Consider the following 25372-nt stretch of genomic DNA (forward strand, 5'->3'; position numbering starts at 1 on the left):
GAAAAGGCCCACCAGGCTTGCTGGTGTGATAGAGACTGGAGAAACCCCAAGAGTATGGCTCCCGAATATCCTTTTAACTCGGTACTAAAATCACTCCTGAGGTTCACCCTTCAGCCAAAGATTAGACAGGTCTATAGAGCCAACATTAACATATGTAAGGGACATGCTTCATAGTTCAATCATGAATATGAGACGAATGGGCACACTAGCCTGAAAACAAAGATGAGAAGGCAGGAAGGGACAGGGAAACTGGACGAATGGAAACAGGGAACCTGGGGTGGTGAAGGGGAGTGTGTGGATACATCACAGGGTTGGCAACCAATGTCACAAAACAATTCGTGTATTAACTGTTTGTCTTGGTTATCTAGTGCTGCTATAACAGAAATACCACAAGTGGATGGCTTTAACAAAGATAAGTTTATTTCTCCATAGTAAAGTAGGTAAAAGTCTAAATTCAGGGTGTCGGCTCCAGGAGAAGGCTTTCTCTCTCTGTCGGCCTTCTCATCAATCTTCCCCTGGACTAGGAGCTTCTCTGCGCAGGGACCCCAGGGCCAAAGGACATGCTCTGCTCCTGGCACTGCTTTCTTGGTGGTATGAGGTACCTCTGTCTCTCTGCTCCCTTCTCTCTTTTATATCTCAAAAGATTGCCTCAAGATATAATCCAATCTTGTAGATTGAGTCCTGTCTCACTAACACAACTGCCACCCATCTTCCCTTATTAACATCATAGAGGCAGGATTTACAACATGTAGGAAAATCACACAATACCGGGAATCATGGCCCAGCCAAATTAATACACACATTTTTGGGGGGACATAATTCAATCCATGACACTGTTTAATGAGAAAATAATTTGCTCCATAAACTTTCACCTAAATCACAATAAAATAAATAAATGAATGAATAAGATGCAATAATTATGTTAGAATCATCATGGACGGCTATCTAAGACAGTGATGTTTAAGCCATGACCTAAAGGATAAGAACGGACTAGCTAAGTGAAGAACTTAGAGAAACCATTCCAACTAGGGGGAACAGCCTGTTTGAGTCTCTGGGCTGGGAAAGAGCTTGGCATGTTCTAAGAACAGTCAAAAGGCCAATGTGCCTGGGAGTGTAGTGAGTGAGGGGAGAGTGGCACAAGACTGGGTCAGCAAGGGGAGCATGGGCAGATCATGTGAGACCTGTGAGGCCAGGGTAAGGAGTCTGGGTTTTATTCCATTAAAACACTTTAACCAAGGGGATGACATGATCTGATTTTCTGTTTTTGTTTTTACAAGATCTGTTGCTGTTTGGAGAATGGACTGGAGTAGGGCAACACTGAGGCAAGGAGACCATTTAGAAGGCTACTACTGTAGTATTCTAATCAAGAGATGATAGTGCCTTGCGTTAGGGCGCTGGTGAGAGTGAAAATGGAAAGAAGACAATATACTCCAGATATATTTCAGAGATAAAACTGACGGGACCAATTATTATACAGTAAATGGATGGTTAATCCTTGAGTTTGTGTTGGAAAACAGTCAGATAATATTTGCTCAACTAGGCAGAATTACTTCACACTGACCGCATTTAAGGTAAATTGGCTTAACCTGGAGTCTGAATTAAATAGGTTAATCAAGTTCACATAGTGAAAAGTCCCCTTCTGATTCCCTTTTTCACTATCAAGTTCGGCATTAACAAGCTTAACATTATCAAGTTCATTAAAAACTCAAACAGCAGAAACGGTTGCTCAGAAGATACCCAGGGAATGTGGTGGAAAATAAAATTTGGTCCCAATAGGACAAAAATATTAGTAATAATATCCAACACTTAGATGTGCTGCTGTATGCACATTACATATATTTACTTACTTATTCCTCAATAAATTTATGACGTAGCACTATATATGATCATCATCCTAATTTTACAGATGAGGAAACTGAGGCACACAAGGCCATATAACTAGTAAGTGGCTGAGTCAGGCCTTGAACTCAGTCCATCTCTAGAATCCTTGTTCTTATCCACTATACTCTACTGTCTGTCTGTTAATTGTTCAGAAAGCAAAATCTTTGCCTGTCATCAACTTCGTCTTACTCAAGAAATTTTAAGTTAAAATAATAACCGAGAATGAGTTTACTCACTTTAGTTGATAATTGAACTTCCTCAGATATGAACACCTCTTCAATCTGGACTGCATCTCTGGGAAAATATCCAAAGTCCTTTCCTATCTATCAAAATGGAGAACAAAGATTATCGAGGAAGAGTGATCAAAGCAACAATGCCTACTGAGTCTAATTTTTGTCCCATGTCCTTGGCTTTCGTTTACTTCAAATCACAAATATTAACTGGTTTTCAATTGCCCTCTAAAAGAAAGTGAGTGAAGTCATATTCCTTTCGTTATTCAAAAGGACAGCAATTAATTTAAGAAAATAAAGAGCCAAGCTGTACAATGGCACTTTTTTAGACTTCAGAAGGAAAACCTTCACACATACTCATTTTCTTCCTTTTGCTGTCTTTTAATGATCTTCCTTGCCCAGGTGCACCATAGATGTGCACTGGTAGACCTAGTAGATATCAAAAGGCAAGGCAGTTCCCGGACACTGTTAGCTCAGAGCTGAAACCACACCTGAAGTCCACTTGTCAGACAAAGATTAGACAGGCCTACAAAGTAAACAATAACGCAAGTTAGGAACATGCTTCTTAGTTCAATTAAATATACGAGACCAAATGGGAAACTCCTGCCTGAAAGCAAGATGAGAAGGCAGGAAGGGGCAGGAATTGTGCGAATGGACACAGGGAACCCAAGGTGGAAAGCGGGAGAGTGCTGTCACATCGTGGGGATTGCAACCAACGTCACAAAACTGTATGTGTACAGGCTTTTGAATGAGAAACTAACTTGAGCTGTAAACTTTCACCTAAAACATAACAAAATTTTTAAAAAAGGCAAAGGTGGCAGTAGCCAAGCTAAACGGAGGTATCAAATGTTTAGCATTTTCAGGGTGTCAAGCAGGTAAGAGACTTAAATTCTAAATGGGCCATGGGTGGATTCATCAGGATGGTAAAAGTCCACAAGCCCTTCAGGGAGAATTTGGCTCCATTCAATTTTTCTGCAACAAACTTGGTGACAGAAATCTTCCATTTAAGTACGTGTAGGACGTCCTCTGAGAGCAAAGCCTTCACACAGTCACTCTTAGCCCATTTCCTGTTCCTGTCAAAGTTTAAAGAACATATTCTTTTGGTCCTCTGGACCAGAATTATTATACCTCACGTGTGTTTCTTTCAGCTTTCCAGTTGCTGCAACTATTTGGAAACAGCCTGGGGGTAGGCTCCACAGGTTAGTTCCTACCTGCATGGACTAAACATCTAATGCCCCAAAATGAAACTTCACCCTGGCTACACAATTTAACCCCTGCTTTTGTATAGAACTATAATTTTCAAACAAAGTAAATAAGGAAGAATGTTTCCTTCGCCTCAAATGACACCAACTGTGTCATTTTTCTTATAACTGCATTGGGCACCTCCAGGCATTCAGGACATAGACTGGCATATGTAAGGCACCTCTGAGCAGTCAGGAAGTCAGGAGCTCAAGGGGTTCCGGCCAGCGACAGTCAGAAGTCACACAGCTCTAATGGGAAAAAGCAGGATTTCAAATAGAATCTGCTCTTTCAAACAGTGACCACAGTAGGTACACAAGGGAGAGACCTGACACGCAATATGGAATGATGTATGTATCAGTTTGGTCATGCTTGTTCAGCTGGGGAGTAATATCATTTATCACAGCATCTTTTCATTATAATACATAATGATACAATTAGAGATACAAACCTATTTCCAATTGAAAACATTAATCATTAATTTTCCTGTGTTATATATTCACATGATTCAGGCTTCCAAGAATTTCAACATACTAGGACTTTGGGGTAAATAAAAGCCTTTCCCAGTTGTTATTGTTTTCTATGGAAGATTCATACACCAGCTTCCTAGGCTACTAACCTTTCTGAGGATCACTTCGGTAACAACTCAGCCCTTTATTTGCTCAGAAAGGCATATTGTTTAAACCAATTAACTAAAATTTCTCATTCTCCCCTATATTTGACCACTGGCAGCACCAAGGGACGGCTGGGGTTGCCTAGCCATCCCATAACCTCCATTAGCACCCTTAATTCCAAATATATACAAAATCTAAATTTAAGAAGTATGCATGCTATATAAAAATTAATTTCTTGGCATTCTCTTAGTCTGGCCCAACCAGACTGCTTCCCCAAATGCCTCTATTATAGAAATTCTGGAACCACCAATGAACATAACCAATTTTTGTTTGTTTAAATATGTTAAGGTTTTTTAAAATTTATACAGTGCTTTGAGATTCTTAAAGTTCCTTTAGAGATGAAAAGCAGGTATCCTTGTGCAAGCTGGTCATTTATTCTGCATTCAGTTTTTAAAACTAGATACTTACACTTCCTGCCCACAAATCTTCCCTTTCTCCTGCGAGCTTAACATAAACAGATATCTCTTCTCCTTTAGTGAAGTTCAGGTATCGGCAGTCAGGTCCTCTGTAATCTCTCATGGCTAAGGCTCTGCTCATTAAAGCTATGTAAACAAGTAAAGAAAAATACACACTTCAAATTAAAATGTCACTTCTCTTCCTCCCGTCTTTATCTCCTCCAATCCACCATATATATTTCCGAATGCTAATTTCCTTATGTCATTTATGGCCTTAAAAACCTACATAGACTTCCCACCACACACAGAATCAAGTCTAAGCTCTCTGGGTTGGTATCTAATGCTGTCCATAACCCAGCTCCACCTTCCCTATCTAAAAGTACCTCCTCCTACTCCTTTACACAGCTCAGGGCTACACTCAGGCCCGTCTATCCATCATCCCTGAAATATGCCATAATCATCCTCCAGTTTGTATGGAAGGGAAGGAAAAGATGATTAGTTTGCTTCCTGGTACCTACTGTATTCTGATAAGCTCTTTCAAATTTTGTATTTTATTAAATCCTCAAAACAGGCCTCTAAGATAAATAATCTCATCTCAGTCTAACAAATAAGCCTTTAACTAAGGCACAGAGAATTGTTCACAAAGCTGATGAATTGTGTAGCCAGATTTGCACTGAGATTCTTTCCACTGCAACATTCACTTTCCTTATTCTGGGTGCTTATTTCTGCTCTTTCGTAAGCCTAGAAACACTTCAGCCACTCTTCATGGACCACTCAAATCCTACTTTCTCTATAAGACACCCCTCATCCTTCCAGCCTATTCTGATTGTCCTTTCTCTGAACGTCAATATTACCTATTATTCTTACTACATTGTATCACGATTTAACTATTTCATATTGTCCTGTCTTGTCACCATCCCCTAGAAGGAAAACTCCTGGAGGGCAAGACGCTTACTTCACTTTGCATTTTATTCATCTTAGATGCATACCACCCATCTTCAACCCCAGCACATAGTAGAACCTCAATAACCATGAAAGAACCATAACCAAATATGCTAGATTTAGCCCTTCAACATGTAAAGTAATATACATATCTTATTAACTATTATAATTATGTGTAAAATATATTTTTATAAAGTCACACAATTAAAACAAAAACAACATTATAAATTATCACAAATTTGAATATTCCTTTTTCAAGTTCTGTGCCTGGCCCTAAGGATAAAATGAAGTTGTAATATAAACAAGAAAAGAAAGATGATTATTATAAAACATTGCCTAGTAAACTTTTCTCTATGTTAAATCATAACAAAAGGGTTAAGGACAATCTTAGTTATAAAAATTTTACTTATAAGTTATTTATATTTATTATACTAATAATATGTTACATTTTTAAATTACATGTTACACATTAGAAATAATTCTTACATACTGGAGAGATAACTTATTTAAAGCAACTCTAATATATTGGGATGCAATTTATTTTATGTCATAATGCTACTAAAAATATATATTCCTTCTTAAGGGACCGAATTACTGCACTGAGTGAGGGCTGGGTACCATGGTGTCAGGGGACATCTAACTCAAATGGCATAACACAGTTTATACAGAAAATGTTCTACATCCTACTTTGGTGAGTAGCATCTGGGATCTTAAAAGCTTGTGAGTGGTCATCTAAGATAGTCCACTGGTCCTACCCCATCTGGAGCAAAGGAGAATGAAGAAAATCAAAGACACAAGGGAAAGAACAGCCCAAAGGACTAATGGACCACAGCTACCACAGCCTCCACCAGACTAACTCTGGCATAACTAGATGGCGCCCAGCTACCACCACCAACTACTCTGATAGGGATCACAACAGAGGGTCCCAGACAGAGCTGGAGAAAAATACAGAACAAAATTCTAACTCACAAATAAAAAAAGACCAGACTTACTGGTAAGTCTGACAGAGACTGGAGAAACCCCGAGAGTATGGCCCCCACACACCCTTTTAACTCACTACTGAAGTTAGTCCTGAGGTTCACCATTCAGCCAAAGATTAAACAGGCCCATAAAACAAAATGAGACTAAATAGGCACACCAGCCCAGGGGCAAGGATGAGAAGGCAGGAGGGGACAGGAAAGCTGGTCATGAGGAACCAAAGGTCGAGAAGGGGAGAATGTTGACATGTCATGGGGTTGGCAACCAATGTCACAAAACAATATGTTATTAATTGTTTAATGAGAAACTAATTTGCTCTGTAAACCTTCAACTAAAGTACAATAAAAATAAATAAATAAAATAAAAATATATATTCCTAACACTGATTTCAAGGGGCCCTGGTGGTACAACGGCTAAGCACTCAGCTGCTAACAGAGAGCTTGGCGGTTCAAACCCACCAGCAACTCTGTGGGAGAAAAGACCTAGAGATCTGCTTCTATATAGATTTCAGCCTAGGAAACCCTATGGGGCAATTCCACTCTGTCCAATAGAGCTGCTATGAGTTGGAATCGACTAGGCAGCAAACAACAATAACTATACTGATTTCAATATTTTTACAAAATAAATGAATACAGAAATGATTACTGTATGCTAAATTTTAGACAGAATAAATCATGATGGTTTGAAACAAAAACATTTTTTGGTAACAGGAAAATTCTGATTGTGAAATAGAAACTAAATAATATACGGACTTTATAAATAAAGCACTATCAATAGCCTATTCATACCAATTGATTATATTTATCTTAAAAAACAGTAACAGGGCTAATTAATTTGTTTTTGACACATGAACTAATATCAATAAAATTGCTGGTATATTTATATGTCAGACTAATGTTTACCCATTTGTATATTTACATTAAATACTATCACAAAATGCCTTGCTTCCAGCATTTTCTTTTTATACCAAGCTATACTTTATAACTACAAATATTCTTCAATGATATTAATGTTCATTCTTACCACGCACATGCACAATTACACTATATGTCATTTCAGAGCCTCGATTTAAGAGGAAAAGAAAAGAAAAAAGCAAACTTACTTTCACATTCCAAGTCGCCACATTTTTTAAGGTCTGCCAACAGTTTTGTACTCTCCAGACTCTTTGTCAAATAAATAACCAAAAGAAGGATTCTGTGAACTCCAAGATTCGCCATGCTAAAACGAACAACCAGGAATCCAAAATGAGGTTTAAATTGATTGTTTAGTTGTAGATATGCCAGCCAAAACAAAAGATAGCCTAGTCTCTTCACTAAATAGAAGAGAAAAAAAAAATGAAGTTTTTTTTTTTTAATTCCTTGATAACTATATTTTTTTCTGTTTTTAGTGTTAACTTGAGAGACAAACACCCTCTGTTCTCAGTCTGCAGTGTCAGGTATCCAGATAACACATAAGGGTTTAATAATTAACAGAGATGGTTAGTTGGACTAATGTCTTTATAAAAGTGGCCCACGTAAAACTGTCTCACTTAAAGGCACCTTGCGTAAATAGGATAGTTCTTATACAGGCTTCCACGAAAAGGTAATCTCTTCCTACTGAAGTCTTAGGAAGATCAGTCAACAAGTACAAACCAAGTATCTGCTGCATGCAAATACCAGGATCAGTGGAGAAAGTATATAGTTATATGTAGAAACAGTGATAATTTATGTTAAAAGCAGTGTTTGAAATACCATGATGAAAGTCATTTGAGAAAGCTTTCCATTTTCATATCAAAAAACCCTTCAGTGTTACTATGAAGTTGAAACTTGTATTTCCTTAAGAATAATAGTTAAAATGTATTAAGTACTTACTATGTTTCAGGTACTGTGTTAAGTACTTAAGTGTATGATCTCATTTAACCCTTACACCAACTCTCTGAGCTAGGTAATATTATCATCCCCATTTTTTCATATGAGGAAACTGAGACACAGAAAAACTGGTTAAATCACATGCCCAATGTCACTTAGTGAGTAGTGAAGAAAAATTCAAACCTAGACACAGTGACTTCCTATACTCTTAACCACTGTGCTTTGCCACCAAGAATCAAATCATCTGCCACAAAAGATGTCCACTCTGTCTCCAACAATACTGTTCCAGAAACAGCAGCTACAGTTATATTTTATGGTTTAAAAATTATAGATATATATGTTTCTGTAAGTAGAGAATGAGAGAGATGTCTGAAAGAATGCTCTGTACACTGCAGAAGTGTGTACTGTGATTTCAGATGATATTCACTTTCCTCTTCGTATTTTTCTATATTGTTTGACCTTAAGTCAGTAAGCATGTATCATTTTAAAATAATAATAAAGCTATTAAAATCAAGTCATTTGAATGTCACTGCCACTTCAAAAGAATCAAAGCCCTATATTGGAAATTTCTGTGTAAAACAAGGTATCAGTAGAATAGCAGAAGCCACAGTTACCCTACTTCAAACTCAGGAAAGTATTTTTCTAGGCCTCTCTTTGCTATACGTTTTCAGCGTATTTGGGCTTGCTAACATGCACAAAATCTGTTTGCAAGCTCTTGGCCTCAAGTCAGAACCCAGCACTTGTGTGACACCACACTCCCCTCTAGTGCCTGACACAAACACATATTCAGTACCTGAGCTCACTTTAGCTTTCAAGCTTCTAAAAACATTTTTGTTTGTTGTTTCCAAAAACAGCCTCTCAGGTCTAAGATTCTTGCACCCTTAGAAAGTATCCGATAGAGCATGCAGATGAGGATATGGATCTATAGGCATTTGGCTTGAAGTCAGAGCACAGCATAGTTGTACACATACATATACACAAAAGTGTAGATTAGTTTCTTGAATACTGTTGCAAATATGTAAATTATGCTCTCAAGGAATTTAAAGAAGGATCAGCTCTCTAGCTTCCAAATGTAGTACAGGATTATTTGTGTAACTTGCATTACCAAATCCAATATCAAACCAAGAATATTTAGTAATTAATGGAACTTAACTATTCTGTTTTGTATCCATTATTAAAGACATTATGGCTAAATTCTGAACTAATTCATTTAATCATGTTCTAAGTTAAAAAAGACAAGAGACCAGCTAAATTTAAAATTATCTATTGAGTGACTTGAAGATTTGAACCAAACAAGATCTGAGCCAAAAACAGGAGAAAAATTCTTGGTAGGATACTAGCCCTGAAAGATTTGTTAACACTAGAAGTGCTCCCACTGTCTTGTTAATGCACTCAGATGATCTCACTTTACATTCAGATCACTATTTACATATAATTTAACAAGCTATCTGAAAATGTGGTAGCATAATGTTAATTAAAGGAGACCTGGTGGTGTAAAGGTTAAGCACTCAGCTGCTAACTGCACAGTCAGTGGTTCAAACCCACCAGCTGCTCCTCAGGAGAAAGATGTGGCAGTCTGCTTCTGTAAAGATTTATAGCTTTGGAAATCCTATGGAGCAGTCCTACCCTGTTCTATAGGGTTGCTATGAGCGACTGGTAGTGGGTTTTATTTGGGTTTTGGAATGTTAATTAACTGTCCATCAGACCCAGGTGGAGAGGTGGTAGGTGAAGAAGTCAAGAGCATTTGAAGAAGCCAAAGTATCAATCTTCACCATAAAAAACAATGGCATTAACTTAGCCAGATGTTGTCTAATTGTGGATCCATTCATAGATTAAGTGTTGTATCAATATTCAAATATAATGCTGCTGCTGAGGAAGGTGTCATGGTAACACAACTCAGCCAAGAATACTGATTTGGAAGGCCTATAGCAGTCTTCACAAACCATACAGGAGGTAAGAGTACTTACTGTATGAAGCTAAAGAATGAATCATCAAAGCCAGTCTTCAGTATCTTAGAGATAAAGGCACAGAGCAACTTTTCGCATGAAAATATAAAGACATAACCATGAATGTTGCACTTCTACTGCTTCGTAATGTTGTTTCTGGTACTATATAGTACTGTCTTCTCAGTACTTCAGATTTCCTAAAGTGGGAATGTATTTTATTAAACCAGCTACCTGCAACTCTGGCAATTTATAGGATAGAGAAATTTAATTAGAAAGTACTTAGGATAAGCAGAACTGATTAAACTGGGATGTTTTCACTAGCTATGGGGAACAAGAACAGCTTTTGGGAACAGTTCCCACGGTAGGCAGGTGCACAAGAGATGAGGCCCCGGAAAGATGGAGATTCAAACTGGTGTGGAAGATATGGAGATGACTCCCCACGTTTCCTCCGTAAATTACGACTATCTGCCCAGCTGCTGGGAATGCAGTTAGCAGACAGCTTCCAGTAGCAGAGAGCTACTTTAGGATGAGCCTCAGCTGCCAAGAGCCACCTTCCTAGGACAGCCTGCATCTAGTGAGGAGGAAGTTCAAAGGCAGGGCCGTTTCACGTTTGGTGTCTTAAAAGCTAGTGAGTGGCCATCTAAGATGCACAATTGGTCCCAACCCACCTGGAGCAAAGGAGAATGAAGAATATCAAAGACACAAGGAAAATATTAGCCCACAAGACAAAAGGGTCACAAAAACCAGAGACTCCATCAGCCTGAGACCAGAAGAATTAGATGGTACCTGGCTACCACCAATGACTGCCGACAGGGAACACAACAGAGAGTGCCTGACAGAGTAGGAGAAAAGTGGGGTGCAGAACTCAAATTCTAGTAAAAAGACCAGACTTAATGGTCTGAGACTGGAGGGACCCTGGAAGACATGGCCCCCGGACTCTCTGTTAGCCCAAAACTAAAATCATTCCCAAAGCCAACTCTTCAAAGATTAGACTGGACTATAAGAAAGAAAATAATACTCATGAAAAGTGTGCTTCTTAGCTCAAGTAGATACCTGAGTCTAAATGGGTAGCTCCTGTCCAGAGGTGAGATAAGAAGGCAGAAAGGGAGCTGGTTGAATGGGCACGGGAAAGCCGAGGTGGAAAGGAGGAGTGTGCTGCCACAGAATGGGGAATACAACCGGGGTCAGTCACATAGCAGTGTGTGTATAAAGTTTTGTAGAGAAACTAACTTGAACTGTAGAGTTTCATTTAACGCACAATTTAAAAAAAAAAGAAAAAAAAAAGGCAGGGCCATTTGGGACACTCTGCTGGACATTTCTCACTCCAGAGCTTCCTGCTGGGTTGGCAGAGGAGGCTTGGTTGGGCCTGCACTGAAGGCTGACTTCTTCCTCTGCCCAATCCTGCTTTCTCTTTCCTTTCATAGGTGTTGGTCCCTACTAAACATCTTAAAAAGCCAAACTCTGTCTCAGTATCTGCTTCTAGAGGACCCAACCTTAGAAGCTGGTGATCCACAGACACAAAAGATGACAGAACATGGACATTTTAGCTTAGAAATTTGTTCCAGTCACTCCATGCTCTTCTTTGTGTTGCTGAAGGCGTGTTGTAATTCTGCCTACTTTCCTCTCATTCTGTCAGTATAAGCATCCCACCAGGAAGCAGATGGCCATTCAATGTTCGGGTGGGGGCGGCGGGTAACACTCCTCAATGACTGGGGCGATTTTAATGAAAGGACGATTTACAATGGTGTGGACAGAATTATGAGTAATCACAGGGATATGCTATCTTCAGGTATGAGGCAAAGGTAACCACCAACTAGACAGAACTATAGGAGAGGGCTGTCCAGCAGGAACTTGAAGCCTTCAGTAAAGGAACTCAGACAAGAGAACATCACTCTTCTCCCACCTTCTGACCTCCTGGTGGTAAATTCCACTGAGAAAACACAGCCAGATGACAGAGGATAAGGGAACCTTCTGAAGCAGTCATAAAGGTCAGCCTCCAGCGACAAAGAGTAGGTGGCAAGGAATGCAGAAAGGATTGGAAGGAACAGAAAGAGAACAACATTCTGCATCCTGTCCTTATTCCTTTATTATGTGTTTTAGAATAATAGTACGCAACATCATCTACACCCAAGATGATATGTGTGTGATATCTGACAAGGAAACTGAATTGATTAGTCTAGTCAACCAATAAGAAAGGAAATTTTTGTTGACCACCAACTTTGTACCAGTGGGCTTAATATTTCACACACAAATCTCACCTTCCAGGATATGTATTATTTATTAAACGCCCATGATGTATCCGGTACTCTTCAAGGGACTGTGCATACAGGAGTGAACAGGACAAAGTCCTTGATCTCATGGACTTTGTATGCTAGTGGAGAGAGACAGACAACAAGCAAACAAATAAATGAACAAGATAACTTTGGGTAGATATGTTATTACGAAGAAAACGTATCTGCTAAGATAAGGTCGTCGGGGAAGATATCTCTGGAGAGTGACATGTTACTTAAGACGGAGGAGTGGGGAGGCAGAACATTCTGTGAAGAGGATAGAATTAACCATTACCTGAGCTCACCATAGCCTTATAGAAGGCAATAACATAACAGATGCCTCAAGTATTCTTTATTACTATCATCTTAGAAGTTTATTTTACATTTGCTCAAGACTCAGAATATTTTCAAACACTATTTACTATTTATGATGTATATGAGTCTACATTTTCATGACATCTCACATAACAACCTGCTTGATTATGTTTCCTCCAACAAGTAATATTTTATATCAAATCATCATTTTAGATTTGAAACTCATGATTGATAATAAAAAATTAATCTGTGGAACATGAGGGATTTTACTAGGCAGCTAGTAAAGTGGTAGAACTAAGATTCCAACTCAGTAAATTTGGCACCAAAACCCATGCTCCACTAACAAGATCATAGCAGAGATGGAGGTGGAATGGAAGCTGATGTTTTTTTGCTTCTTCTGCCAGGTTCTTCTCTTACAACAGTGGACACGGACTAGGTAGCTATCTCAGGGATAGCCGCTTATATAGAAGGCTTAGGATAGAGAACCAGGACCCAATCTTTCAGGCCCAGTGGCAGGGGACTCGTTATATATCCACATATTCCTGGATAAGCAGCTCACAGAATGGCTTGATAAAAACAGCTGCTTTGAGGTCTGTGAGACCTGTGGAGAAGCATGATGGAGAAAAGCAACACAGCCTAGAAATACCTGAAGACCATTTCATGAGGACTGGTTATAAGGGCATAGGGCATACCTTTTTTTTTTTTATGGCTTTGTCTCCCTTGATTCTTATAAAGGGCTTCAGCATGTACTATACTCAGATAATATCACAGTTCTTCATACTCTTATGTATAAAATAGAGAAAACTGACTTTAAAACACTACTCTTAACGTAAACTTTCTGGAAATTCACAGCTCCTTGCTGCAGATGTTTCACCAGGACATATGACTACACAAGAAATAGAAATTAATATATATTAGGAGAAACTGCTTTAAACGGTGCCACACATCTGACAACTCAAAGTAAGACATGGATCTTCAATCCTGAAACGAACCTGAGAGATGAAATTAAAGTGTGGATCATGTCCACTTTATTAGTAGTAAAGACATGCTCCAATTGGTCCATGAAATGGAACAAGTTAGACCTACACTTGTGAAAAAAAGTGCAACTTACAGTGGAGCTTGGATTTAACAAGAAAAAGAGAAACAACTGTAAAGATTGCTAAGAGGAAAAATCAGGTGGGACAGGGGCTCCAGGGCAATTTTCATTGACTTATAAAACTTTTGTGGGGCAAGGTTGCTAGTTGAGATCCCAGCAACGTGTGGCATGATGTCATCCTGGCAAGTCAGTATGAGATGCTGATCATACATCACAAATTGTGATTTCTTCCTAGGTCCTGTGGGATTATGATTTGTTTATCTTCTATCATACTATAAAAGAGATCTTAGAAATCCATCTTCACAAACCATACTATTTCAGGAGTTTCTGACATTATTATTTGGATGTTGTGACTATTGTGCTTCATTTAGGAATACTAAATTGCCTTCCTAGTTATAAAATTGTAAAGCATGCTAATCCTTGTTCACTTCAACACTGCAGATCTTGATACCTCTGAATGAAATTCCAAAGAGTCTCCACTATTATATCAACTTTACTGTTCCTTATTATTTTCTCATTCTATGTAAGTCACCCCTCTGGACTAAGAAATCTCTAACTGGAAGGACATCTAATATCAACTATCAGTTAACCTCACTAACAATGAGGATGTGGAGTGTATTATGAGATTCCGGGAAATAACTGACCTTACTTTTCTATAACATTTTACTTACATTTATATTAAAATTAATTTTTATTTCTCAGCTTGAAGGTATTGTGGGGGAGGGGATTTGGTTGGCATTTTTAATTTCCTGCAAATTACCACAGAAGGGAAAATCCACATTATAACCATTAACAGATGAATATACGAGGCAGAAAAAACTATAAAGCAAAGTTATAATGTACTGTTAGATCAGGTGTACCTTGCAAGTACTGTGCCTGAGTTTGACTCTATTATCACTTCTAATATTTTTTCAAGATCTCATACTTGTGCCATCTTAAATATCACATTCCTAAAGGCCTCAGTGTACCTTTCAGCATTAAAAGCCCGTATTGTTAATGTATGGACTTTAAAAGCTTCAGTAAGAGTTAGCTTTGATCTATAATTAAAATTCCTATTGGTTACAAAATAAATGTGAAACAACAACCAATAAAGAAAAAAGCAGAGGAAATTTGCTTCTTTTCTTCAAGCTTCCAAAATATCCAGAAATACTCCGATATGACAATGTGGTTACCCAGAAGAATTTGGGAGAAGCGTTTGAGTTAATCGAAATTTAGAGGAAGAAGCACTTTCTATTTAGTAAAATACCACGATCCTGAAAACATGAATAGAAAGAAGTGCTACCTGTCCTACTTTTGTTTGTTTAGCAATTTATAAATATCTAGCTTCCAGTAATCACTAAACTACAACTTCAAAGAGCTACAAATAAAACTGATCAAGCCTCTCTGACATGGATTTATGAATCATTGCATAGGTTTCCAAAGACACAGACTACTTTCACATTTTTGCACTAACTATATTTCAAGAACTGTTTACCTGCTAGAAGATGTGCATATGTACTTTGCAAATTACAACTCTGTGTAACTGAAAATAAACTTACCCATGTGGTTTTCAGATGTTTACCTCTGTTTTATTGTCTACGCAAAGGCATCTGACTGTGTGAATCATAACAAATTATAGATAACGTTACACAGAACGGGAATTCCAGAACACTTAATCGTGCTTATGAGAAACCTGTACATCGACCGACACGCAGTCATTAGAACAGAACAAGGGGATATTGCGTGGTTTAAAATCAGGAAAGGTGAGCGTCTGGGTTGTATCCTTTCACCATACTTATTCAATCTGTATGCTGAGCAAACAATCTGAGAAGATGGACTATCTGAAGAAGAATGCGGCAACAGGACTGGAGGAAGTCTCATTAACAACCTGTGATATGCAGATTACACAACCTTGCTTGCTGAAAATGAAGAGGATTTAAAGTGCTTATTGATGATCAAAGACTACAGCCTTCAGTATGGATTACACCTTAACATAAAGAAAACAAAAATCTTCACACCTGGACCAGTAAGCAACATCAAGATAAACAGAGAAAAAGTTGAAGTTGTCAAGGGTTTCATTTTATTTGAACCCACAATCAATGCCCATGGATGCAGCAATCAAGAAATCAACAACACATTGCACTGGGCAAATTTGCTGCAAAAGACCTCTTTAAAGTGTTGAAAAGCAAAGATGTCACTTTTAAGGCTAAAGTGCTCCTGACCCGAACCATGGTGTTTTCAATTGCCTCATATGCATGCAAAAGCTGGACAATGAATAAAGAAGACCAAGGAATTGATGCCTTTGAATTATGGTGTTGGTGAAGAATATTGAATATACCATGGACTGCCAAAAGAACGAACAAATTTGTATTGGAAGAAGTACAGCCAGAATGCTCCTTAGAAGTAAGGATGGCGATTCTTCATCTCACATACTTTGGACACGTTATCTGGAGGGACCAGTCCCTAGAAAAGGACATCATGCTTGGTAAAGTAGTGGGTCAGCAAAAAAGAGGAAGACCCTCAATGAGATGGACCGACAAAGTGGCTATAACAACGCGCTCAAGCATAGCAGCGATGGTGAGGATGGCACAGGACTGGGCAGTGTTTTATTCTGTTGTACACAGGGTTGTTACGAGTAGGAACTGACTCAATGGCATCTAACAACAACAACGATGTGGTTTTCAGAATTAAACAACTCTTAAAAAGTCATTATTAAATAGAACTGTATTAGTTAGGATAAGCAAAGTTATGGTCTGGCAACAAATAAAACACAAAGTCTCTAGGACTTAAAAGAACAATGGTTTCTCACTGATGAAGTTGGTCATGTAACTTTCCTTGGTGGCTTTCCTCCAGGTGGTGACGTAGAGATCCAGAATCCTTCTATTTTGTGCCTTTGCCATCTTAAACATGTGGCCTCCGAGGTCACACGGAAGGAAAAGAGAGGCTGTGGACGATCATGCATGGGCTATTATGGCCTAGCCACATTCCACTGGATAGAAACCAATCTACATGGCTACAACCAAACTGCAAGGAAGGTTAAGGAATGTGTGCCCATGCCTCCATGAACAACTGCCTCCTTTGCCATGAGGCCAGAAGAACTGGCTAGTGCTGAGCTACTATTACTGAACATTTGATCTAAAATTCTGTAGAAGAATCCTGATCAAAAGGGAGAAAATGCAGAACAGAATTTCAAATTCTCATGGAATCCAAACCTTCTGAAGCCATGGAGACTGGATGAAACCCCAAAACTACTGCCCTGAGATAATCTTTAAACTTTAAACCAAAAATATCCCCTGAAGTCTTCTTAAAACCAAACAGTAGTTTAGCTTAACTAGTAAAAAATGTCTGCCTTGGGCATTGTGCTCTTTTAAGATCTATATATTTGGGATCAAATTGACAACAGCAACTCAAAAGATTAGATAGGAACCTTAAGGAGCAATGAGTTAATGGGGGAAGAACAATTCAGAAAATGAGGGTGAGAATGGTTACACAACTCAAAAAATGTAATCAATGTCACTGAATTGTACATGTAGAAACTACTGAATTGGTGTATGTTCTGCTGTGTATAGTTTCAACAATAACAAACAAAATAAATTACATACATAAAAAAAAAATGTGTACCCAGGAAAAAGAAATAATTGCTATTGATCTAGCTAGTTACTACCACTAAAACCTCTATAGTAGAACATGGTTTTGTGCAAATATCTATTATTAGTTTTGAACTAGGCCTGCAGAAATACAAATAACATTTTTCTTTGCCTCGGTAATATCAGCAATAATCATGACTTCTCTAATGAGCATTAAACTGTGATTTGTTCAAATTGGTAAATACTGAACAACTGTGAGTAAGTACGGAGAAAATGAGGTCATGCTGCCTGACAATATGTAGAATATAACTGTCTGTATTGCCTGTTAAATGCTGAATCACATGCATTAACTCTCAGCAGAGTGGAGGTGAAACTGATAACGTCATACGAAACATGAGAGTCCAAGAGGTCAAATGACTAATTAGAAAGTCACCTCCCAGTCTCATCCTGAAAGTAAGCCAAAGGAAGGCTTGAGGATAGCCTAAAAGTCTTCCCAAATAGTAATTCTGCATCTGCTCCAACAGACAGAACATTTGATTAGGCCATAAAGTTCTAAATCAGCATTGTCCAATAGAAATAGTGAGCCACATATGTAATTTTCAAGTAGTCACATTAAAAAAAAAGTAAAAAGAAACAGGTAAAATTGATTTCAACAGTATATTTTATTTACGTCAATACACCCAAAATATTATTATTTAATTATATACTCAGAACGGAATGCTTTATGGAGCCCTGGTGGTGCAGTGGTTAAGCACTCGTCTGCTAACTGAAAGGCTGGCATTTCAAACCCACCAGCTGCTCCGGGGAAGAAAGATGTGGCAGTTTGCTTCCATAAAGATTATAGCCTTGGAAACCCTATGGGGCAGTTCTCTGTCCTGAAGGGTCCTATGAGTTGGAATCGACTCAACAGTGATGGGTTTTTTAAATGGGTGTTAGTTTCCTATCTGCAGCTCTAAGAAATTACCACAAACATAGTGGCTTAAAATAACACAAATTTATTGTGTCATAGTTCTGCAATTTAAAAGTCCGACATGAGTCTCAATGGGCTACAACTGAGATGCCAGCAGGGCTGCCTTCTATTCTGGAGACTCTAGTGGAGAGAATCTGTTTCCTTGCCCCAGCTTCTAGAGGTCCCCTTCCTGTATCTTCAAAGCCAGCAACATTGCACCTCTCTGTGCCTTTCTTCTGCAGTCTTCCTTTTCAACTTTTAAGCACCTTTGAGATTATATTGGGCCCACCCGGAAATCCAGGAGAATTTCCGTTTTAAAGTTAACTGATTGGCAACCTTAATTCCCTTTCACCACGTAATGAAACATACTCACAGGTTCCCAGGATTAAGACATGGACATCTTTGGTAGACTATTATTCTGCATACCACAATAATAAATATAAAAATTATTAATGAGATAGCTTACACTTTTTTCTTGTACTTAATCTTCAAAATCTAACGTGTATTCTACACTTAGAACACATCTCAGTTTTTGGACCAGCAACACTTCAAGTACTCAATGGCCACATGTGGCTAGTGGTGACCGTATCAGACAGCTCAGTTCTAAATAATAATATTTATCAGCACTTAGTGTAGAATACTGCTGTCCAATAGAACTTCCTATAATTAGGGAAATGCTCTATATTTGTGCTATCCAATCCAACAGCCATTAGACACTAGCCACATGTGGCTATTTAAGCTTATGATAACTAAAATTTAGCATTCTGTTCCTCCAACCAGCCATGTAGCTAGTAGCTACCATACTGGATAGCACAGATACAGAACACAGCAGCAATATGTTAAGTCTAAAGATATATACAAACTAACTACTCTAAAATGCATACAAACTGAATGCTCATATCGGTTATTAAAATGTTTCTTTTTTTTTTTTTCTCTCTCCATACAATCATTAAAGTACCCCCAGAAAATCTAACTTGAACAATATAACTTCCTGGTAAGCCTTTCAGGATAAGCTAGTTGTAAAATGTATACCTAAGTAACTGAATTAACTGACTTCCTATATAAGTTCAACTCTAAACCCATTAAAAGTTGAAGAGCTAATGTCTACAATAGGCTTAACAGTTTATAAAATATTTCACATGTATTAGAGATTAAAAAAAAGGGGGGGGGCAGTCAATTGTCTCAGTTTTCTAAAGGATAGATAGAAGACAATATGAGGAGAGACACATTGACAAAAGCACAGATTTATTTTGGCCACTTCCAGGATGTCTGGCCATGCTGGAGATGTCCACTAAGACAAGGACAGCCATGGGTAAAATCAGCCCCATTCTTTCATGTTTCAAATTGCCAGTGCCTCTTCTAAAGCTTCAGTTGTGCCTCTAAAATGGGATACTTAAACATGAGGGAGTGGGAGTAGAAAATGGATTTGAAGTTTTAAGATTAACGTCAATTTAACTCTACGATTTGGGAATCTTTTTTATCAAGCCATTCATAAGGAAAATAAACACAATCTTAATATCCCGTGCTGTATAATATTAAAATACCAAAGAGGAGAAAAATTATATCTGCAGTGATGGCAGGAAAACTTGATACTTTCATGTCATCAAGGAACCCAGTGGTGTTAGTGTTCCATTCACTTGAAAGTGAGGAGAGTGCAGTGGAGGACACAGATTATGTTAATGTCACATTGCTAATGCTGGGGTGCCAGTGTAGATGAGCTGGAAGATTCCAGTTGTCCATACAGTAAGATTTCCGAAAAGAGTTCATCACCTTATGAATCAGGGTTTCTTACTTCTGGCTACAAGAGAAACCATTCTTTCCTATAAATCTGACAAGCAACCAATAGTAATGTATTATAAGAAGCAGGAGTGTCTCATAGAACTCAAAGGCAATAATGAACCTGAAGTAGAACTTGGAAAGCCATCAAGAACTCAGACAATATTCTTTCTCAGGTTTCTTTTTCTTCTAGCTGGCTATATGCTTTCTCTATAGACTAGCTTCTGTTCTCTGGCACTTACGTGTATTATTAGCTTCTGAGAACTGCCATAACAAAATACCACAAACTGGGTGGCTTAAAACATCAGGAATTTATTGTCTCACTGTTCTAGCAGCTAGAAGTCTAAAATCAAGGTGCTGACAGGGCCATGCTCTGAAAGATCTGGGGGAAGATTCTTCCTTGCCTCTTCCTAGCTTCTGGTGGTTCCTGGCAATCCCTAGCATTCCTTGGTTTCTAGGTGCATCATTCCAGTCTCTGTCTTCATATGGCTGTCTTCCCTATGTGTCTATCTCTGTATCTTTTCTTCCCAGTTATACTGGATTAGAACCCACCCTACTTTACTATGACCTCATGTTAACTTAACTGATCCCATCTTCAAAAACTCTATTTCCCAACAAGGTCACATTGACAGGTACTGGGGTTAGAACTTCAACCTATCTTTTTAGGGGTCACAATTCAATCCATAACACCTACATCTCTTGAGTTTATACATGTAATATGGTGCTGTGTCAAGCAGTATCTTTTCTATTTGCCGTGAGTGTCCTAATAGAACACATAGCTAAGAACAAAAACAGTGCTGAGTACTCCTGCATTCTAATTCAGACAACACAACTATGAGTCCACTAATCTTCTTGCAAGATTTTCTGTAACTCTAGCTCAGGCAGGTGGGAGGTGGCACACAGAGCTCACAGTAGTGACAATCATCTCTTCTCCTCATGGGTGGGGATGAGGAATGGGGGTATTTGGCATGTAGTTTGTCCTCCCCCTTGCTGTATGGCTGGATGTGTTCAAACTACTTCCTCTACTAAGTCAGGACCCAGTGATCTACTGTCATCTAAAAATTGCTGGACTAAAAAACTAGCAGAATATCTAATGCCTCAGGTTTGCTGCTGCTGAACAAAGAGCGGAAAGAGTATAGGGATGGGAGTAGAGGGTGGGAGCAGCCTGTATTCCTACCACATGGCATAATAAAGATATGCGAGTTTCTTCATGATCTAATGGACATCATAAAAGAGGCTGGTTACTGCATTGGGCAAGGAAATGCAGGTATCAAAAAGCTTTCAAAACGACTCAAGTGACAGGGACTGAGAGTGTGAGTGTGAGTGTGTGTGTGTGTGTGTGTGTGTGTGTGTGTGTGGTGAGGAATATGTGGAGTATAGATAAAACAAGAAAGGCTATGAGTTGACAACTGTTGAAGCTGAGTGGTGGGTACATGGAGTTTCATTATAACATTTTACCTTTGTATATTTGAAATTTTCCATAATAAGTGTTTCTTTTAAGGACTGGATTATTAAAAGAGCCTGATACCAGAGGGAAATTCAATAGAGCATTGCTTGCTGAAAATGAAAAAAATGAAATTACATACTAATGAATTAAGACTTATTATTGAAATCACTTAGACATGTTATAGACCCAGTCACAAAAAGAAATTTTCTTGTCTTCTTGGTGAAGTGCCTCACATGGTCTCTTTAACTATGGCCCAATCAACCACGGCTAAGAAAACAGTCACATTATACAAAATGGGTGTTAGGGGAGAGAGGCAGTGCAAGGACACTTAAGCAATAGGAAAACAAAGGAGGTCCCTGCAAACTGGAAAAACATCAAAAGTCGGCTACTAAAAAAATCAATATAAAACAAACAACTTTACTATATGCTAAAAACAATTAGTAGGAATATACTAAAAAGAAAAAATTCTAGTCACAATAGCAAATAATACATACACACACACAAACCCTAGGGCTAAACTTAATAAAACTGTGCGGTACTTGTATGAAGAAAACTATAAACTTTTACTAAGGAATATGGATTACTAAATGGAGAGACACCCTTGTTTCTGTTTAGAAATGACTCAAGATTCTAAAGATGCTGATTATCCCTAAATTAAACTATAAAGTCAATGTAATTATAATCAAAAGTAGGACTTTTTGGGGGAACTTGACAACAGGATTTAAAAGTTTTCATTAAAAATAAAGATAAAAGTGTATTTAGGAAAATTTGAAAAAGAAGCATAATTGGAAGAAAACTTAGCACACTAGATATTAAAACAAACTATAAAACAACTTTAACACAGTATAGCACTCAAATATTCTAGAGTCCATAAATAGACCCAAGAACATGTGGTAATTTGCGATTTCAATTCAGGGAAAAGACAAAGGTTATTCAATAAATTATGTTGGGACGACAAACAGCAACTTGAAAAAAACAGTCGGATCCCTTTTTCTTTTTGTACAACTAAATAAATTTCAGATAAATTCAAAATCAAATGTAAAAAATGAAACTAGAAAGCCTATTTGACTAGTAAAGAACTAATAATCAGCACAAGATTTTTTACTTGAGATTGCAAAAAAACGAATAAAGTTGACAAAATCCAGTGTTGGTGAGGATTTGAGGAGAAAAACAATCTCATTCATAATTGATAGAAGAGTAAATCTGTATAATTTCCCAATATGCTTCACATGTCTCTTTGACCCATCAATTTTATGTATATGAATTTAAGGATAATCTTACACATGGAAAAGATATATGCACAAGAAGGTTCATAGCATTATTAATAAAATGAACAACTGTAAACTTAAAAGTCCATCTCTAGAGTATTGTTAGAGTATTAGCTCCTTTGCTCTAAGAAATCAAGTAAGTGTGTTAAGGCAGAAAATGTATTTCTCACACAAAGTCCAACCAGGATAGGAGGTCCAAGGGGGTATATGATGGAGCTCCTCCACAAGATCATCCAGGTTCCTTGTATAGCACTACTTTACCAGTCCCCTAAGGTATCATCTTTCTCTGCACGGTATAAATCCTCTTACCACTATAACCACGTTACAGATCACCGTAAAGGCGAAACAGGACAGGTAGAACGTAACCGGAAGTTGCTCTCATAACGGCCACTCACAGCACATGCTGGCCACGCCTAGCTGAAAGGGACAATGGGAAATGTAGTTGCTGTATGGGTCGGTACGTCCTTCTCCCTCCTCCCACTTACTACTAAAAGGAAAAAACGAATCAAGGACTATCATCACTCTACATCAGAGAAAATCATTACACTACACCATACAATGAGAAACTCTTCAGTTATTAAAAATGTTAGCTATATAGTTATTGTTATGAAAGAGTTAATTGACAGACTGAGTGAAAACAGCAAAGAGTGATTTTTGTTAAATTGTGTTTACTTTTAAATTTTAAATTACTATTCTGGGGAACATTTTCTCAGACACTTTATACACACACATATATGCATGTATATGTGTGTAGATATATATTATGTTTGTTATCTGAGAAAATGTTCCACAAAATAGTTCTCTTTGGAGAATGAGATAGTAAGTGATGTTTTCCTTGTGCTTTTCTGTTACTTGACTATTCTGCTACGTTTTTAAATACAAAAACAATGGAACATTTTTAATTAAAGGAAAAATGACAAAATTTGAAAGGAAATCACCAGAAATAACTGCTTAAAACTTCCTCCAAGGACTATCAAAACTGCCTAAGCATAAAGAAGCAGCTCACATAGTGGAGAAAATTTGATTAAATTCTGAGATTGCTTAATTTTGGGTCACAAAATAGCAGGCAGGTGAGAAAACTGCCCTTATTGAAAGATATTATAAAGTGAGCATTTTTTTAAATAGTATTTTGTGTTTTCAGTGAAAGTTTACATAGCAAATTAGATTCCCATTTGACAATTTCTACGCAAGTTGTTCAGTGACATTAGTTACCTTTTCCACGTGCCAACTTTCTGGGTTTAAGATTTTTTCCCATACATTTATAGTTATGTGACTCCAATTGCTCTCCCCATACTGTGATAGCACACTCCTCCTTTCCACCCGATTGCCCACGTCCATTCAACCAGCTCCTAACCCTCTCTGCCTTCCCATCTCACTTCCAGACAGAAGCTGCCTGTTTAGTCTCTTGTATCTACTTGAGCTAAGTGAGGATCTTAATATGTTCAAAAGACGTATCAGAAAACTTAACTGATGCTGGTGGTGGATGATGAGTTCATAGGTGTTTGCTGTAAGTTTGACTATGTTTTATGTCTGAAACATTACATAGTAAAAGTGTTTTAACTGGATGTTTTAATTGGATAAAATTACACACTGTATCTACTTACTCAACTGCTTATTTCTTGTTTGCCATATTTAAATTAATGATATCTGGAAAGGTATGTTAACTTGCAAAGTGAATAAATTTTTAACAAGATAAATGGATATTTTTGTGAACTTGGGGTCAACCAGAAAAAAATGTAGAGTTGTGGCCGAACATACTGGAAGTAAAACTTCAGGAGGGGTAGCTAGCATCAAAGCTACTGTGCATTTGGAATGCATACCTAGCTTACATAACATCTTCCAAGAATACCTCTCATGAACGCTTTTGCTTAAGAGTTTTCAATATTTCTAATTGGATTTTATGACAAATTATATATATAATAAAACCGAAACCATTTGCCTTTGAGTCAATTCTGACTCACAGCAACCCCATGTGTGCAGAGTAAGAACTACACTCCATAGGGTTTTCAACTGTGCCCTTTTGGAAGCAGACTGCTAGGCCTTTCTTCCAAGATGCCTCTGGGTGGGTAGAACAAATTAGCATATAAATGGAGTAAAACATTTTAAGAGGCTTGCATCTGGCATGAATGCATGTTGTAAATTCTAGAAAAGCAACTAAAAGAACAGTAAAAGAATGTTATCATGCTAATAGAGAGGGATAATAGAATTATTAAAACTTCAGAAGTCACAAAAAGAAAAAGGAACATAGACTAGGCAAGAAAAAATAGAAAGCAAGTTAGTAAAATGGTAGATTTAAACCTAAATATACCAATAATCAACTTAAATTTAAAAATACTACTCCAAATAAAAGACAAACGCTGTCACATTGGTTTTAAAAAATAATATCCTGCTTGTAAGATACATCTTTAACATAATTACAGAAAGGTTTAAAAAAAAAAGATGTCAAAACTATGCCAACACTACCCAAAGAAAGCTGGTATAATAATATCACGCAAAATAGACTTTAAGACAAAAACAATGTTAGAGACAGGCACTTGAAAATCCTAAAAGGCC

General features: G+C 37.8%; 1 protein-coding gene across 2 annotated transcripts in view; it reads right to left on the reverse strand.

Annotated features, from left to right (window-relative positions):
- Window positions 1-23617, reverse strand: part of LOC101343692 (melanoma inhibitory activity protein 2) — a 33503-nt gene extending 9886 nt beyond the window's left edge. Inside the window, exons 1-4 of one of the 2 annotated variants that reach the window (XM_004376544.3) lie at window positions 23129-23617; window positions 7442-7557; window positions 4433-4566; window positions 2118-2204 (exon numbers count right to left, since the gene is read on the reverse strand). In XM_004376544.3, the coding sequence (XP_004376601.2) occupies window positions 2118-2204; window positions 4433-4566; window positions 7442-7556 (336 nt within the window). In that variant the 5' untranslated portion in view covers window position 7557; window positions 23129-23617. Of the gene's footprint in view, window positions 1-2117; window positions 2205-4432; window positions 4567-7441; window positions 7558-12390; window positions 12479-23128 lie in introns of those variants that run through there. The other variant, XM_023731452.1, reaches the window with a different exon arrangement.
- Between the last annotated feature and the right edge of the window lie 1755 nt (window positions 23618-25372).

The sequence above is a fragment of the Trichechus manatus genome, unplaced genomic scaffold (assembly GCF_000243295.1).
Source record: "Trichechus manatus latirostris isolate Lorelei unplaced genomic scaffold, TriManLat1.0 scaffold00043, whole genome shotgun sequence".
Lineage (NCBI taxonomy): Eukaryota > Metazoa > Chordata > Mammalia > Sirenia > Trichechidae > Trichechus > Trichechus manatus.